Source organism: Lucilia cuprina, chromosome 5, assembly GCF_022045245.1.
Source record: "Lucilia cuprina isolate Lc7/37 chromosome 5, ASM2204524v1, whole genome shotgun sequence".
NCBI lineage: Eukaryota > Metazoa > Arthropoda > Insecta > Diptera > Calliphoridae > Lucilia > Lucilia cuprina.
The window spans coordinates 55,924,551-55,942,664 of record NC_060953.1 but is presented as its reverse complement, the minus strand read 5'-3'; the positions used below and the strand labels follow the sequence as shown (position 1 = coordinate 55,942,664).

Sequence of the window (18,114 nt, the reverse complement as noted above, 5' to 3'; positions counted from 1 at the left end):
TAGACTAGACTATAGACTAGACTATAGACTAGACTATAGACTAGACAATAGACTAGACTATAGACTAGACTATAGACTAGACTATAGACTAGACTATAGACTAGTCTACATACTAGTCTATATACTAGCCTAAAATATACACTTAATTTACTCACCACACCCACCGATTCCATGGCAAAAAGCACTGTACCAAAATACAAAGGATAGCGATCGATTTTGTTAAACATTTTTCTTTCACCTAATGGTGGAAGATCTTCTAAAATGTACAGAAGTATCAAAGAGAAACCCAAAAAGAAAAGTAAGTTAGCCAGAGTATTGAATGGCACTAACGCTTTTAGATCTCGTATTAAGAAAATTGAAATCAAGGGAAGTGTCAAAGCTAAAACATGAATATGAAAATCATATTTTGCATAATAAAAATCCAACAATTGTTTAATGTTATCCGCTATAAACAAAACATAGACACAGCAAACGCCAAAGTGATACAAACACATAAAAAAATCCACAATGCCACTAGAATTGAAACTAAAATTGTTAGTTGTACACAAATTTATAGAAATGTTTTAGTTACCACGATATTACTGCATATTTACGCAGGCAAGGAGGACCGTCCACTAAAGCAAAACGCATGCATTCAGGATATGTTAAAGATGCATCTTTATGTCTTTGACATATATCATACATGGCATGGATCTAGATGCAATTAAAAATATTGTTAGATTTTTAGTCATATAATAATTAACAAACTTACCAGTAAATGAACGGCATATACCATTATGCCACCAATAACAAACGTTCCTATTACGCCATTTAACCAGCCGGCATTACAAAATGCTCTAGGCATCTCCAAGCAACCAGTGCCAATGGAACATTTGATAATACTTAGAAAGGCTTCAATGTTACTGACGGAAATTATTGAATAATAATTTATGATTATCTTATTAATTAACAAAAGCAATCTTACGTTATAGGTCGTTGAATTTGACGATGTACATGAGGATCATAGGTTTTGTTTACTTTTCGTAGAGGTTTTATTAACATTTTGCCTTGTTTTTACGAAAATAAAAAGATTGTTATTTATATTAAAAATTGACATAATAAATGATTATTAAGTCAAAAGAGGAGCCAGATTACAAGATAAACAACTCTTCGAAAAATGGCTGTAGTTCCTTCAATAACGCTCCAATTGAGAAAAGAGTGAAAATCTGTGATCACTCATATTTTGCATAAAAAATGGATTTTTATATGAAAAACCTAAAATCGGCTGTAGTTCTTTAAATAACGCTCCAATTGAGAAAAGAGTGAAATTTTATAACAAAAACCTAAAATCCGCTGTAGTTCCTTAAATAACGCTCTAATTAAGAAAATAGTGAAAATCTGTGATAACTCATATTTTCCATAAAAAATGGATTTTTATATGAAAAACCTAAAATTGGCTGTAGTTCCTTAAATAACGCTCCAATTGAGAAAATATTGAAAATCTGTGATCACTCATATTTTCCATAAAAAATGGATTTTTATATGAAAAACCTAAAATCGGCTGTAATTCCTTAAATAACGCTCCAATTGAGATAATAGTGAAAATCTGCGATCACTTATATTTTCCGTGAAAAATGGATTTTTATATGAAAAACCTAAAATCGGCTGTAGTTTCTTAAATAACGCTCCAATTGAGAAAAGAGTGAAAATCTGTGATCACTCATATTTTCCATAAAAATGGATTTTTATTTGAAAAACCTAAAATTGGCTGTAGTTCCTTAAATAACGCTCCAATTGAGAAAATAGTGAAAATCTGTGATCACTCATATTTTCCATAAAAAATGGATTTTTATATGAAAAACCTAAAATCGGCTGTAATTCCTTAAATAACGCTCCAATTGAGAAAATAGTGAAAATCTGCGATCACTTATATTTTCCGTGAAAAATGGACTTTTATATGAAAAACCTAAAATCGGCTGTAGTTCCTTAAATAACGCTCCAATTGAGAAAATAGTGAAAATCTGTGATCACTCATATTTTCCAAGAAAAATGGATTTTTATATGAAAAACCTAAAATTGGCTGTAGTTCCTTAAATAACGCTCCAATTGAGAAAATAGTGAAAATCTGTGATCACTCATATTTTTCCATAAAAAATGGATTTTTTTATGAAAAATCTAAAATCGGCTGTAGTTTCTTAAATAACGCTCCAATTGATAAAAGAGTGAAAAACTGTGATCACTCATATTTTCCGTGAAAAATGGATTTTTATATGAAAAACCTAAAATCCGCTGTAGTTCCTTAAATAACGCTCCAATTGAGAAAAGAGTGAAAATCTGTGATCACTCATATTTTGCATAAAAAATGGATTTTTATATGAAAAACCTAAAATCGGCTGTAGTTCTTTAAATAACGCTCCAATTGAGAAAAGAGTGAAAATCTGAGATCACTCATATTTTCCATAAAAAATGGATTTAATCTTTGATCACTCATATTAGAAAAGAGTGAAAATCTGAGATCAGTCATATTTTCCATGGAAAATGGATTTTTATATGAAAAATCAAAAATCGTAGTTCCTTAAGTAACGCTCCAATTGATAAAAGAGTGAAAATCTGTGATCACTCATATTTTCCGTTAAAAATGGATTTTTATAACAAAAACCTAAAATCGGCTGTAGTTCCTTAAATAACGCTCTAATTAAGAAAAAATAGTGAAAATCGTGAAAAATGGAAAACCTAAAATCGGCTGTAGTTCCTTAAATAACGCTCCAATTGAGAAAATAGTGAAAATATGTGATCACTTATATTTTCGTGAAAAATGGATTTTTATATGAAAAACATAAAATCGGCTGTAGTTCTTTAAATAATGCTCCAATTGAGAAAATAGTGAAAATCTGTGATCACTCATATTTTCCATAAAAAATGGATTTTTATATGAAAAACCTAAAATCGGCTGTAGTTTCTTAAATAACGCTCCAATTGAGAAAAGAGTGAAAATCTGAGATCACTCATATTTTCCATGGAAAATGGATTTTTATATGAAAAACTTAAAATTGGCTGTAGTTCCTTAAATAATGCTTCAATTGAGAAAAGAGTGAAAATCTGTGATCACTCATATTTTCCATAAATATGAAAAACTTAAAATCGGCTGTAGTTCTTTAAATAATGCTCCAATTGAGAAAATAGTGAAAATCTGTGAACACTCATATTTTCCATAAAAAATGGATTATTAAATGAAAAACCTAAAATCGGCTGTAGTTCCTTAAATAACGCTCCAATTGAGAAAATAGTGAAAATCTGTGATCACTCATATTTTCCATAAAAAATTTATTTTTATATGAAAAACCTAAAATCGGCTGTAATTCCTTAAATAACGCTCTAATTAAGAAAATAGTGAAAATCTGTGATCTCTTATATTTTCCGTGAAAAATGGATTTTTATATGAAAAACCTAAAATCGGCTGTAGTTCCTTAAATAACGCTCTAATTAAGAAAATAGTGAAAATCTGTGATCTCTTATATTTTCCGTGAAAAATGGATTTTTATATGAAAAACCTAAAATTGGCTGTAGTTCCTTAAATAACGCTCTAATTGAGAAAAGAGTGAAAATCTGAGATCACTCATATTTTCCATAAAAAATGAATTTTTATATGAAAAACCTAAAATCGGCTGTAATTTCTTAAATAACGCTCCAATTGAGAAAAGAGTGAAAATCTGTGATCACTCATATTTTCCATAAAAAATGGATTTTTATATGAAAAACCTAAAATCGGCTGTAATTCCTTAAATAACGCTCCAATTGAGCAAATAGTAAAAATCTGTGATCACTCATATTTTCCGTGAAAAATGGATTTTTATATGAAAAACCTAAAATCGGATGTAGTTCCTTAAATAACGCTTCAATTGAGAAAATAGTAAAAATCTGTGATCACTCATATTTTCCGTAAAAAATGGATTTTTATATGACAAAACTTAATATCGTCTGTAATTCCTTAAATAACGCTCCAATTGAGAAAATAGTGAAAATCTGTGATCACTCATATTTTCCATGGAAAATGGATTTTTATAACAAAAACCTAAAATCGGCTGTAGTTCCTTAAATAACGCTCCAATTGAGAAAAGACTGAAAATCTGTGATCACTCATATTTTCCATAAAAAATGGATTTTTATATGACAAAAATAAAATCGGCTGAAATTCCTTTAATAACGCTCCAATTGAGCAAATAGTGAAAATCTGTGATCACTCATATTTTCCGTGAAAAATAAATTTTTATATGAAAAACCTAAAATCGGCTGTAGTTCCTTAAATAACGCTCCAATTGAGAAAATAGTGAAAATCTGTGATCACTCATATTTTCCGTGAAAAATGGATTTTTATATGACAAAACTTAAAATCGGCTGTAATTCCTTAAATAACGCTCCAATTGAGAAAATAGTGAAAATCTGTGATCACTCATATTTTCCATAAAAAATGGATTTTTATATGAAAAGCCTAGAATCGGCTGTAGTTCCTTAAATAACTCTCTAATTGAGAAAAGGGTGAAAATCTGAGATCACTCATATTTTCCATAAAAAATGAATTTTTATAACAAAAACCTAAAATCGGCTGTAGTTCCTTTATATGAAAAACCTAAAATCGGCTGTAGTTCCTTAAATAACACTCTAATTGAGAAAATAGTGAAAATCTGTGATCACTCATATTTTCCATGGAAAATGCATTTTTATAAGATAAACCTAAAATCGGCTGTAGTCCCTTAAATAACGCTCCAATTGAGAAAATAGTGAAAATCTGTGATCACTCATATTTTCCATAACAAATGGATTTTTATATGAAAAACCTAAAATCAGCAGTAGTTCCTTAAATAACGCTCAAATTGAGAAAAGATTGAAAATCTGTGATCACTCATATTTTCCATAAAAAATGGATTTTTATATGAAAAACCTAAAATCGATTGTAGTTCCTTAAATAACGCTCCAATCGAGAAAATATTGAAAATCTGTGATCACTCATATTCTCAAGGGAAAATAAATTTTTATATGAAAAACCTAAAATCGATTGTAGTTCCTTAAATAACGCTCCAATCGAGAAAATAGTGAAAATCTGTGAACACTCATATTTGACATAAAAAATGGATTTTTATATGAAAAACCTAAAATCAGCAGTAGTTCCTTAAATAACGCTCAAATTGAGAAAATAGTGAAAATCTATGATCACTCATATTTTCCATGGAAAATGGATTTTTATATGAAAAACCTAAAATCAGCAGTAGTTCCTTAAATAACGCTCCAATTGGTAAAAGAGTAAAAATCTGTGATCACTCATATTTTCCATAAAAAATGGATTTTTATATGAAAAACCTAAAATCGGCTGTAGTTCCTTAAATAACGCTCCAATTGAGAAAATAGTGAAAATCTGTGATCACTCATATTTTCCATAAAAAATGGATTTTTATATGAAAAACCTAAAATCGGTTGTAGTTCCTTAAATAACGCTCCAATCGAGAAAATATTGAAAATATGTGTATTCTCCAGGGAAAATAGATTTTTATATGAAAAACCTAAAATCGGCTCTAGTTCCTTAAATAACGCTCCAATTGAGAAAATAGTGAAAATCTGTGATCACTCATATTTTCCATGGAAAATGGATTTTTATAACAAAAAACTAAAATCGGCTGTAGTTCCTTAAATAACGCTCCAATTAAGAAAATAGTGAAAATCTCTGATCACTCATATTTTCCATAAAAAGTGGATTTTTATATGAAAAACTTAAAATTGGCTGTAGTTCCATAATTAACGCTCCAATTGAGAGAATACTGAAAATCTGTGATCACTAGTATTTTCCATGGAAATTGACTCTAGACCATTATCCCTTGTTCTTACAAGATTATTTTTACTCCCTTCTTCTTTACTATTTCAAAGTAAATTTTGCAATTTAAACAAACACCTTCATTTACGCATGCATAAGAAGCTGATAAAAGCAAAAATCATAAATTCTTAAATAAAAAAAATCAACGTCATCAACATTCTTATTAACTAGAAGACTTCTAAAACAAACATCATTCAAACCTAATCATCAACATAGAAATAAAGCAAACATACAACTAAGGAGCCAGCTATTCAACCAGTCAACATTTAACCGAGCTCCACAACTCAACGCCACTATATCATGATCTTTATCTAAAGTGAGAATTTATACCGAGAGGATGAAACAGCCGAAGAAGATGAACAAAAAAATAAGAACAACAAGATGAACAACTAGTAATATAATGATAATGAAAAATAACGAACGAATAATAAAAAGAAATTTCGCAAATGTTGCATGCAACTCTAACTAAATTTAAGTTGATTTTAGGTAAAAAACGAAAAAAAAATATATATTTCATACGCAACACATTAGACTACAAAAATTACCAGAGTCACCAACGCCTCAAAAGTACCACCTCTCTTAGCTTCTGATGCAGTGAGAACGTTGATGAGGTGGCTGGATGACTGCCTCCTAACTGCTGATGTTGCGGCCAAACCACCAACATAATTGGCATGTTTCTACGCGCCTACAACGCCTTAATACTTCAACATTCCTAAGACGTTGCACTAACAGCAGCAGTAACAGCATCATCAAATGCCAGGAAATCTTTTTCTCTAAAAGAAAATTTAGTGCCTGTAAAATATTGGCAACACAAACTAAAGGAAAACTTCTGAAAATATAAAAAAGGAAAACAACTTCAAAATGACAGCTTAGTGATTTGATTGTTGCTGTTTCTTAAGAAACCAAAAAAACAATCAAACATTTTTTTGCTGCAGCCACATTTTGGTTTGTTGGTTTACGAACAAAACTTTAGCACACGCTCTTAACTTTATCTACCGTCTAATTAAGATCTGCAACCACAATGTCGTAAATTAAATGTGGGGTTAAAGGTTGAAACACTCACACTTTATATATGGAGAAAATATTTGCCTCCTAAGAGGTGTCTACTCTTGGTGCTATAGTGGTGGCTTTTTTTCCTGCATATGGTTATAAACAAACACTTGCTGTGGCTGCCTACTTAGTTTAGTTCAGCTGCTTTGGTCTGGTCTAGTGGCAAGACTCAACATTAGTGTGTGTTTGTATATAAACGTAATGCAGTACAATGAGTAAAGCTTCTTGCATGTGCACTCAATTTGTGCGTTCATACCGCAAATATATTTTACCATGTTTGGCGCATTCTGTATTAAGTCTGCTGTTCACCACACACACATATACTCGTATGTTTACATTATACAAATAAGACCTAGAAATATGGTTCACTTTGTGTGCAGTTTGGGTGGGTTTGCATCATCATCGACAACATCAGAAAAATTTTGTTGAGTATAAAAGAATTTAGCAAAATAGGTGCGAAAACCATGATGTCCATTAGCTGAGGTAATTTTACCTCATTAGATATTGATGCTACATTTAAAACAATACAAAGGTGGAAATCTGTATGTATAGACTTAAAAGCTGAGCTACTGCACAAATTTGAAATCTTTTGCGATAAATCAATTAAGAATCCTTAACAGAAATATTTAAGTTCAGTTCCAGTTCAGTTCTAGTTCAGTTCTAGTTCAGTTCTAGTTTAGTTCTAGTTCAGTTCTAGTTCAGTTCTAGTTCAGTTCTAGTTCAGTTCTAGTTCAGTTCTAGTTCAGTTCTAGTTCAGTTCTAGTTCAGTTCTAGTTCAGTTCTAGTTCAGTTCTAGTTCAGTTCTAGTTCAGTTCTAGTTCAGTTCTAGTTCAGTTCTAGTTCAGTTCTAGTTCAGTTCTAGTTCAGTTCTAGTTCAGCTCACTATGCCACTAGTAGCATGCGTAAATTGCCAAATGTGTAAATTCTAGAAGTGAACACGTTAACAAAAAAGTTGGAGAAGGTGTGGTTGTAAGTGAATGGTTTTAACACTTAAAGTAGCATTTAACGACATCATTGTCACCATCTCACTGATGGTAATGTAATGCAACTTACATATGTACAAACATATATACATACATGCGTATATATAGAGAGAGGATAATGATGATGCTACTCATCTTCATTACTACCTTGATAATGACGATGGTTGTTTTTCTGCACAACCCACTTAAATATACAAAAAAAATCACAACACATAATATTGATCTGGAATTTATACCAATATATGGTAATGCAGATGAACGTGTCTACTCCCCAAGTGCATCATCATTGTCATCATCATTATTTGTAATACCCATCTTCTCAATGTCACATTGTTGTAATCTTCTGTTTATTCTGCAATATAACGTTTTTTTCTCTCTCCTCTGTTTTGTACATATCTGTCGTTTGCATGTCATTGTTGTTAAGTTTGTTTTTTGGACTCGAATCATTTGTATGGTTTTGTTGAATTTTAAGCCATTTGTGTCGTAAGTAAAATTTTTCTCAAAAACTCCTCATTATGTAAAAACTTTGATGGACCAAAACCGAGTTAAAATTTCTATATACAAGGTACTATACTAGCAACGAGAGTGACAATAAAAACCACATTACTTTTTGCATTTTGTAAGGTTGTTTGCCATAATGTCCATGATCCTTTCATGTTTCCTAGTGGTTGGTTGTTTGGTTATGCGTAATTTATAGTTTACGTTTACTTGATGAAGTGGTGTCACAATGCATTATTGACATCTTTGCATTCTTACTGTATCTGTATAAATGTAAGTGGGTATAGTAGGTCGTTTTTTTGGGTAGGTGACGGTTGATATGCTTCATTACACTCCATACAAACCAACCAATATCGACATCATTGTCATCATCATAGACTTTTTTCCCAATTGACAGTCATTATAATGCCACCTTCTTCTTCTTGGAAACTCATTTTGACTTTATTTGTTATGTCATCCATGTAACCATGTGTATACGGTATTGATTTGACTTGTTTCTGGGTTGGTCAATACGTTTTTGTTGTCTTATGTTGGGTTGCATCATTAAGTTGTAAAATAAATCAAGACCATTGACACAACAGGCATCAGGCTCAAATTAAGTGTGCTGTTGTATTTACCTAATCGTATGTGGTTATACTAAATTTATGTATGTTGATATATGTATGTATATGTAACCATTTATGTAAATCAAATTATACTAATTTTGGTTTTGTTTCATATTAAGGATTTAAATTTGATGAGAAATCCATATTAATGTATGAGTAATTTAATTTAATTGTATTAATTAGGGAAAAATTTAATTTTGTAATTTAATGGCTCACAACAAGAATGAATGAGTTGTAGTAAATTTACCTAATATTATGGAAAGATTTCATCTTATATCGTCATCAGACGCTTCTTTAAGACAAGTGATATTAATTTTGATTTTGCTTCAATAAGCACGGAGTGATTCTGATCCTGAGTTTTTTTTTTATTTCCTTTCTTGTGTGTTCTCGTTCCATCCATTACTCGTACTCTGACGACTAATGGATGTAGGAGTCCGAGGAAAGACTCACACTTTTACCGATGTAAGAAAATATGCATGATATGACCAATTTTGAGAACTCTCAGTTCACATGTAATTTTGGCTCATGTTTTTAAGATTCGAATTCTTATTTAATTTCCGGTTAGTCGATTTGGATGACATTAAATGGCTACCGATGAAGAATATAGTATAGACTAGATTATTTTGTTGACAACAGTAACGACTATAGCATTGACTATAGAGAAAAACTATATCCTGAACTATAGAGCATGTTATTGCCTCGACTATAGAGTAGACTATAGTCTCGAATAGAGAATAGACTATAGTCTCGACTATAGGGTAGACTGTAGCCTCTACTATAAAGTATACTATAGTCTCTCTACTCTAGAGTATACTATAGTCTCTCTACTGTAGAGTGTACTATAGTCTCTCTACTATAGAGTGTACTATAGTCTCTCTACTATAGAGTAGACTATAGTCTCGACTATAGTCTCGACTATAGAGTAGACTATAGTCTCTATAGAGTAGACTATATTTTCGACTATAGAGTAGACTATAGTCTCGATTATAGAGTTGACTATAGTCTCTCTACTATATAGTAGACTATAGTCTCGACTATAGAGTAGACTATAGTCTCTATAGAGTAGACTATATTTTCGACTATAGAGTAGACTATAGTCTCGATTATAGAGTTGACTATAGTCCTCTACTATATAGTAGACTATAGTCTCGATTATAGAGTTGACTATAGTCTCTCTACTATATAGTAGACTATAGTCTCGACTATAGAGTAGACTATAGTCTCTCTACTGTAGAGTGTACTATAGTCTCTCTACTATAGAGTAGACTATAGTCTCGACTATAGTCTCGACTATAGAGTAGACTATAGTCTCTATAGAGTAGACTATATTTTCGACTATAAAGTAGACTATAGTCTCGATTATAGAGTTGACTATAGTCTCTCTACTATATAGTAGACTATAGTCTCGACTATAGAGTAGACTATAGTCTCTCTACTATAGAGTATACTATAGTCTCTCTACTATAGAGTAGACTATATCCCGACTATAGAGTAGACTATAGTCTCGACTATAGAGTAGACTATAGTCTCTACTATAGAGTAGACTATAGTCTCGAATACAGAGTAAACAATAGTCTCGACTATAGAGTAGTCTATAGTCTCGATTATAGAGTTGACTATAGTCTCTCTACTATAGAATAGGCTATAGTCTCGACTATAGAATACATTATAGTCTCGACTATAGAGTAGACTATATTCTCGACTATAGAGTACACTATAGTCTCGAATACAGTGTAGACTATAGTCTCGAATACAGAGTAGACTATAGTCTCGAATACAAAGTAGACTATAGTCTCGACTATAGAGTTGACTATAGTCTCGACTATAGAGCTGACTGTAGTTTCCACTATAGAGTAACAATTGTCTCGACTGTAGAGTAGACTATAGTCTTGACTTTAGAGTGGGCTATAGTCTCGACTATAGTGTAGACTGTAGTTTCGACTATAGAGTAGACTATAGTCTCGACTATAGAGTAGACTATAGTCTCGACTATAGAGTAGGTTATAGTCTCGACTATAAAGTAGACTATAGTCTCGACTATAGTCTCGAGTAGACTATAGTCCGAATATAGAATAGACTATAGTCTCGATTATAGAGTAGACTATAGAGTAAACAGTAGTTTCAACTAGAAACTTATATCGTAGAGTAGATTATAGCGTGGAAAACAGTCTCAATTATAGACTACATTATTTTACCAACTATAGAGTAGACAATAGTCTGGACTATAGAGTCAACTATAGTCTCAACTATAGAGTAAAAACAATTATATATTAAATCTAACCAAGTCTGGGCCTAACCGTTATACGACACCTACTTACTCATTCTGAGAAAAAGGAAAAACATGATTTCCCCACATTTTCTAATTAACAACAACAAGACATTTATTGTCTACATAAATATATAGTGGTTTATAATGAAATAAAATATATTTTACTTTCTATTAAATAATTATCCTTTTTAAACATTAAGTCACAAAGATAAAACAAAGCTTGCGTATTAACAATTAGTTTGAAATGCATCTCTCTGTCTATTAAGATATAAAAATGTTAAAGATTTGAAGCACATTTTTATTAATTTAACTTAATTTCTGTAACATCATTGATACACGTAACTGGGAGATGCAAGTGGAAACATTATGGCCGGGCAGTTAGCTTTATATAAAAACCTAGCTAAACTCTAACAAAAAGAGATCATTACGAAAGCACCACTTTTGGCATGTGCCATGGGGAATAAAAAACTTACATTGTTAACGAAACTTCAACTCCAACTTGTAGCGAGTACTATAAACAAGCAGCCAACAAAAACATAAAGATCGTGAGTTTTTGTGCTTCTCTTACAAATGGTTGAAATAGTTGGACAAACAAACGGCTGGCTGGCTAGCTGGCTGGTTAGATGAAACAAATCTAGAAATGGTAAATAATCGTTTAATTAGCTACGCGATCTACATGCAAAATCGCTAAGGGAAATAGATAAAATACAAAAGACAACAATAAACACAAATAATCAATAGAAAAAGATCACCTATAAGTAGTTGGTATAAAATAACAACAATTTCTAACAAAAAAAAACACAATTTAACAATTGTAATGTGATACAAGCCACAACAAAAACAATAACCATTTGCAACGCTATGCTTTATAAAACATTTAACAAATTTGGTTATGCCACAATCAAATCACCAACAACAGCAACAAAGATGATCTATTGCTCATGATGAAATGTGACAAAAACCATTAGAGGATCTAAAACTAAAAATACAAAACTAACACTTTTATGAAAAACATTAAAACATGAGTAATTTATGATCTAAACTAAAACGGCAATCGATGAGTATTTTTTTTTCTCATTTCATTTCAATTTCTTGTGAATTATTAGCAACTTATCATTTTTATAAGATTTTTATAAAGAATGATTCGATTGGGTTGGCTTGGCTTGGCAAAGTTGTCATGTGGCATGGTAAAAATGTATGTACAACACATTGCACACTTTTTAAGTTTGGAAAGTTATCAAATGAATGCAACATTATATTTTTGCCACAATCGTCCAACACGTGCTAAACATGATCATCAGTGTTAAATAAAAAATAAAATTTAATTTTTTGTATTTAGTTTTTCTATGGGTTATTTGGTTTGTTATGCACTATGGGGTGGCTATGACAAAATTTGCTCAAATTGTTCAATAAACGCAGTTACTCAACCGTAAAATTGGAGCCAACAAATTATGATAATGTAGTCCTAAAAATTACTGCAAACGCGTGAGCCTCTAACAACGTAAGATCATAAGACAAAGATCTAATACCTTCAACCTCAAAAGAAAGAAGAAGCCGAAGTGCTTTACGTAAACACCTACGTATTGGCCTGAGCTCACGGTGTGCTGTCGCCGCTTCACGCAAACGCGTGAACCTCTAAAAACGTAAGATCATAAGGCAAAGATCTAATGTAATCACTCTCAACAGAAAAAAGAAAATGAAGTGCTTTACTTAAACACCTACGTATTGACCTTAATTCACGTCTATTCACGCAAACGCTTGAGCCTCTAACAATGTGAGGTCATAAGACAAAGATCTAATGTCATCACCCTCAACAGAAAGAAGAAGCCAAAGTGCTTTACGTAAACACCTACGTATTGGCCTTAATTCAGGGTGAGCTGTCGTCCCTTCATGTATCCTACATGATGGTGGCAACTTATGTACATGATTCTTTGCACAAGTACTCGAGCAGAGAGTAAATATCTGGCCATTACCGACCCGTTGCTTAACTTTCTCGCGGAAATTCAATTTAAATAATTCAATAAACCCAGCATACTTCTCATTCTGCCGACACGCTCACTCTACCTATACATATGCGAAAAGACCGCATACTCGTACACTTGACACTCTTATTCGTTTCTGATGCTTATTACCACAGTCATGCCTCTGTCAGGTATTTGTTGTCACGGCAGCAGCAGCAAACCATCCGAACAATCACATAACTAGATCAAGCAAAGTCTGAAAGTTTTTCCTGTGTGTTTCTCTTGCCTGATGTTATGTCAAATTATTCGAAGGAAAGAAAGAGATAGATAGATAGATAGATAGATAGATAGATAGATAGATAGATAGATAGATAGATGGATAGATAGATAGATAGATAGATAGATAGATAGATAGATAGATAGATAGATAGATAGATAGATAGATAGATAGATAGATAGATAGATAGATAGATAGATAGATAGATAGATAGATAGATAGATAGATAGATAGATAGATAGATAGATAGATAGATAGATAGATAGATAGATAGATAGATAGATAGATAGATAGATAGATAGATAGATAGATAGATAGATAGATAGATAGATAGATAGATAGATAGATAGATAGATAGAAAGATAGATAGATACGAGTAGATCTTGTTTTCTTCTGGATTGCAATAACACCAAGGTAGGGAAAGTTCATCAAAGTAAAATACCCCCGGGGAACTTCAACAGAAAGTAAAACATAAACATCAAGAACGCAGATTATGCATAGAGTCAATAAAAGATTTTTGCATGATCTTAGGTTGTTATTAAAGTCATTCTGCGTAAATTTCTCCTCACCCAAGAATGGAGTATAAATTGCCAAAGACCTTATCATCCCAACTAGACATAGTCAACTTGTATAAGTAGCGTAAACGTTTGCTTTGGGCCAAAGAGTCTAGTCACACTTACGAAGTGATTTACAAGGTGATTAATGTTAGATCAATTCTTACGCAGCCAACGTCTAAGTTCTAAAGAGATAAATAGTCAAAAGTGGCAAACTCACTCTCTCAATTTCATTTTAAAGAGAAGAGTGATTTAAACTCGAAGGACTACTGGTCAGTTCTGTAGATGTTTGCTTTATCAAGAAAACTGCAAAGCCTGATAAAGGCGTTTAGGTTATAGTGTTTTATTTCAGATAACTCTGAGGTATTCCCCAAAGTTCAATGCCTCAGATATCATAGGCGTATGTCCTCTAATGCTGGGCAGTAACAAAGAAAATGGTTAATTCAATTGCTTTTTGATAGAAACTTCTACAAAGTCCATCGATCTTAAGAATTCAAAATTAGCAATCGGCCAATTAATATATCTCACACACACACTTGCACGTTCATTATTTATACACTTAAAGAAACATTTTACTATTCAAGCCTTTTTTCGTTTGGAGCCCCATTGTATCCATTACTTTACCTTCTCTAACCACTTTTTTCCACTCAAAAAATTCATTCTCAAACCACCAAAAAGACCAAAAAACTGACTATAAAAGTTCAAAAGGTTAAACGCTTGTTAAATCACCTAACCGATCTAAGCATTTAAACATTAAACAAATCACATTAAAACTAACCAGCAACAAGCAGACAGTCAGTGTAACTCTGAACATTACTCAGGCTTAAGGAAGACAAAAGAGCTAGAATACTAATAAGAGATGGAGGAAAAAAATCATACCATAATTCTCATTATCATCATCTCTCCTAAACAGAGTTTTCTACAACATCATTACGATGATCGTAGTGATCGTGGTCATGTGTGTAATTTGTGTTTTTCTTGATTTGTTCAAGTAATGTGTCTACGAATTGTTTTTGTTTTTTTACTGCGAATCAATTGTTTCTGTCTTTAATGCTGTTTTATGGAACTTTGCTTTACGAAGCTTGTTAAAGGAGCTGTAGTTGACCAGTTGATGTTGTTACTGTTGTTTGCAACAAAATGATTTGACATCATGCTGTGCTTTGTTTTTTGTGCAATTTTAAAGTGAATGTGTTGTATGCTTAAGTATTTTCATTTTGGCTAAGCGTTATATTCGGCATGTAAATTTTTGTTTAAATGTCAGTTTCTTATATTCTTGTATAAATGATCATTTTATTACGGCAGTGGATTTGTAGATAAATCAGTTAGAGGAAGAAATTTGTTTTATTTATTATATACACAGTTCCAATAAAATAAGGACATGTGTATTCTATGTATAGTCATCGTGAAAAAGTTTTATTTTGGGAAATGTTTACGAGAATTGTAGACTTTTCATATGAAAATAGTTTTAGTCGGAAAAAAAGTGATCAGGGATTTGCTGGATCACTGGATTATCATTCTAGGATCTTAAGCTGATTTTAGGTTTATGAAAGATCACGTTACAGCTGATTTAAGAGATTTTTTAAAAATTCAGGTTTCTATAGAAAACTAATGGTGCCCGTTCCACGTTTCGTTGAATGAATGTGCAGATTCCAGATAGATAGATAGATAGATAGATAGATAGATAGATAGATAGATAGATAGATAGATAGATAGATAGATAGATAGATAGATAGATAGATAGATAGATAGATAGATAGATAGATAGATAGATAGATAGATAGATAGATAGATAGATAGATAGATAGATAGATAGATAGATAGATAGATAGATAGATAGATAGATAGATAGATAGATAGATAGATAGATAGATAGATAGATAGATAGATAGATAGATAGATAGATATGAAATCATGTTATTTTATCTATTACGCTTAACTTATGAACAAAGAGTTACAATATTTACTGATCACAATCTTAAACGAGCGATTTGGTGCTTTTCCATCTGTTCAAGTAGTTTTGCTTTGAAATATCTTTTTTTCCCCAATTTTGACTGATCTATTTGAACTTAAAATCGTCTACTTACTTCCAAAACAGAAGCTCATATTTTTATTCATTATTAGTTTTCTGAAATTCAATTTTCTTTGATGCATTCAATAACATTGGTTTTGTGTAACTTTTATCATTCAGCAGCAATCATCATCACGTTAATCATGACTACTTTTGCATCTAATGATTTGACAATATGACATATTCGCTCTTTTCTTATTATTGTTTCTTTTATTGTTAATTTTAAAATGACTTCAACATTATTGACACTGTCACCACCAACGATTTTGCTGGAGTTTTTGAAAGTTAAACATTTTGGACTGTGTGTTTCATCTGCTACCGCTTAAGCTACCGTAAAGAAGAACAACCGTACGAACGACCGCCTAGAATAGATTTTCAGTTGTCAAAACATTGTCAACATTTTATTTGTGCATTTTTAACCAGCCTCTGAAAAGGAAGAAGAAGGAGAATGGAATGGTTTGGTGATAGTCTTGTAAGCATCAATAGAATCAAAGTGACAGTAGTTTTGTGGCGGCGTCTCAGAAATTGTTTTAGACTTTATAGCCAGTCAGTCGGCTAAACAGCAATCTAAACATCCAGCCAATATAGTAGACAACATGTTACCGTATACCAAATTACACCATTCTAAACATTCATACAACAAATACAAAGTTTATTTTATGTTTATTTTGGTTGATTTTTAAATTGAACTTAAAAAAGCGCGCACTTGAATTGGTTTAAAACTATGTTTTTTTTTCAAACTGAAGATGAAATGTTTAATGCTCATTTTACCCGTACTGCATGCAAACAGTAGTGCCACGGCGTGGTCTTTTTGTATTGTTTTCATCATTGTCGTCAGTAGCATCATCATCATCGTAGTCATAGTCAGAGCAACATCAAGCTCAGTTAAAATGTACTATAATTTCAGCATTAAGTGCTACCAAAAACAAACGCTTTAACATTTTAGTTTTAGCTGAATATTGAAGTAGTATTTGTGTGGGGAAAACAACTTTTCTGTTCTGAACTGAACTAGAACTGAACTAGAATTGAACTAGAACTGAACTAGAACGGAACTAGAACTGAACTAGAACTGAACTAGAACTGAACTAGAACTGAACTAGAACTGAACTAGAACTGAACTAGAACTGAACTAGAACTGAACTAGAACTGAACTAGAACTGAACTAGTACTGAACCGAAGAGGAACTAGAAGTAAACTGGAACTGTATTAACTGAAATGAACTGGAACTACTTCAACGACTTTGTTGACCAGATTAGAAATATCGGCGAAAAATCATTAACCCTTAGCCACCAAATATAATTGCAATGTTGTTGTTTTATTTATTAGCTTGTTGCTCCTCTTTCTACTTTTAAATTTTAAATAGTTCTTGTTGTAGTTGTTATTTAATCGAACTGTTGTTGTACTGTAGTTCGTCGGTCTTTTGAAATAATTTTTATTTCATTTGTTGACTTTTTCCCCAATTTTTGTTTTGTTTTTTTATTTGTTTTTATTTCTTTTCATTTTGATTGCATTTAAGAAGGCGGCATACATAAAACGGCAGCGGGCGCACGTTCCCTCGCATCATTTCTGCAATTTTTGTCATTGCATCTTTAGTTGCTGTTGCTGTTATTATTGTTGTATATTTTTGTTGGTTTGTCATCTTAGTTTTATCGGCATTTGTCGGCGGTTTTTATAATTGCACTCGAAATACATACAGTAACATCAACATCAACAACAAAAACATAACAACGACCTTCCTTTTGCCTTCCATGTTTGTATGTGTAAGTGCACAAACTAACATATTTATATTGTAATCTTAACTAGGACTTTTTAACAGGTCTTTCTCTTTTCATACCCTACACTACAGAAGAAAAAAATTTTAAATATTGTTCATGTCGAGTTCAATAAATATATTTTCAAGAAATCGTCTTTAGGTTGCTTCAATATTTAACAAAAGCTTTAATACAACTAAAACTCAATACAGACTTTTAAAGCCGGACTTTTGGTTCGAAATTAATGCTTTTGATG

The 18,114-nt window shown here is 31.8% G+C and overlaps 1 protein-coding gene and 1 long non-coding RNA gene across 3 annotated transcripts in view; one reads left to right on the top strand and one right to left on the bottom strand.

Annotated features, from left to right (window-relative positions):
- Nucleotides 1-1,093, bottom strand: part of LOC111685423 (proton-coupled amino acid transporter-like protein CG1139) — a 2,372-nt gene extending 1,279 nt beyond the window's left edge. For both annotated transcript variants that reach the window (XM_023447692.2, XM_046951549.1), the window contains exons 1-4: nucleotides 965-1,093; nucleotides 752-902; nucleotides 572-693; nucleotides 156-513 (exon numbers count right to left, since the gene is read on the bottom strand). In XM_023447692.2, the coding sequence (XP_023303460.2) occupies nucleotides 156-513; nucleotides 572-693; nucleotides 752-902; nucleotides 965-1,041 (708 nt within the window). In that variant the 5' untranslated portion in view covers nucleotides 1,042-1,093. The remainder of the gene's footprint in view (nucleotides 1-155; nucleotides 514-571; nucleotides 694-751; nucleotides 903-964) is intronic.
- LOC124420032 overlaps nucleotides 1-18,114 on the top strand; it is a 140,042-nt gene that overhangs the window by 97,887 nt on the left and 24,041 nt on the right. The gene's annotated exons all lie outside the window — the stretch shown is intronic.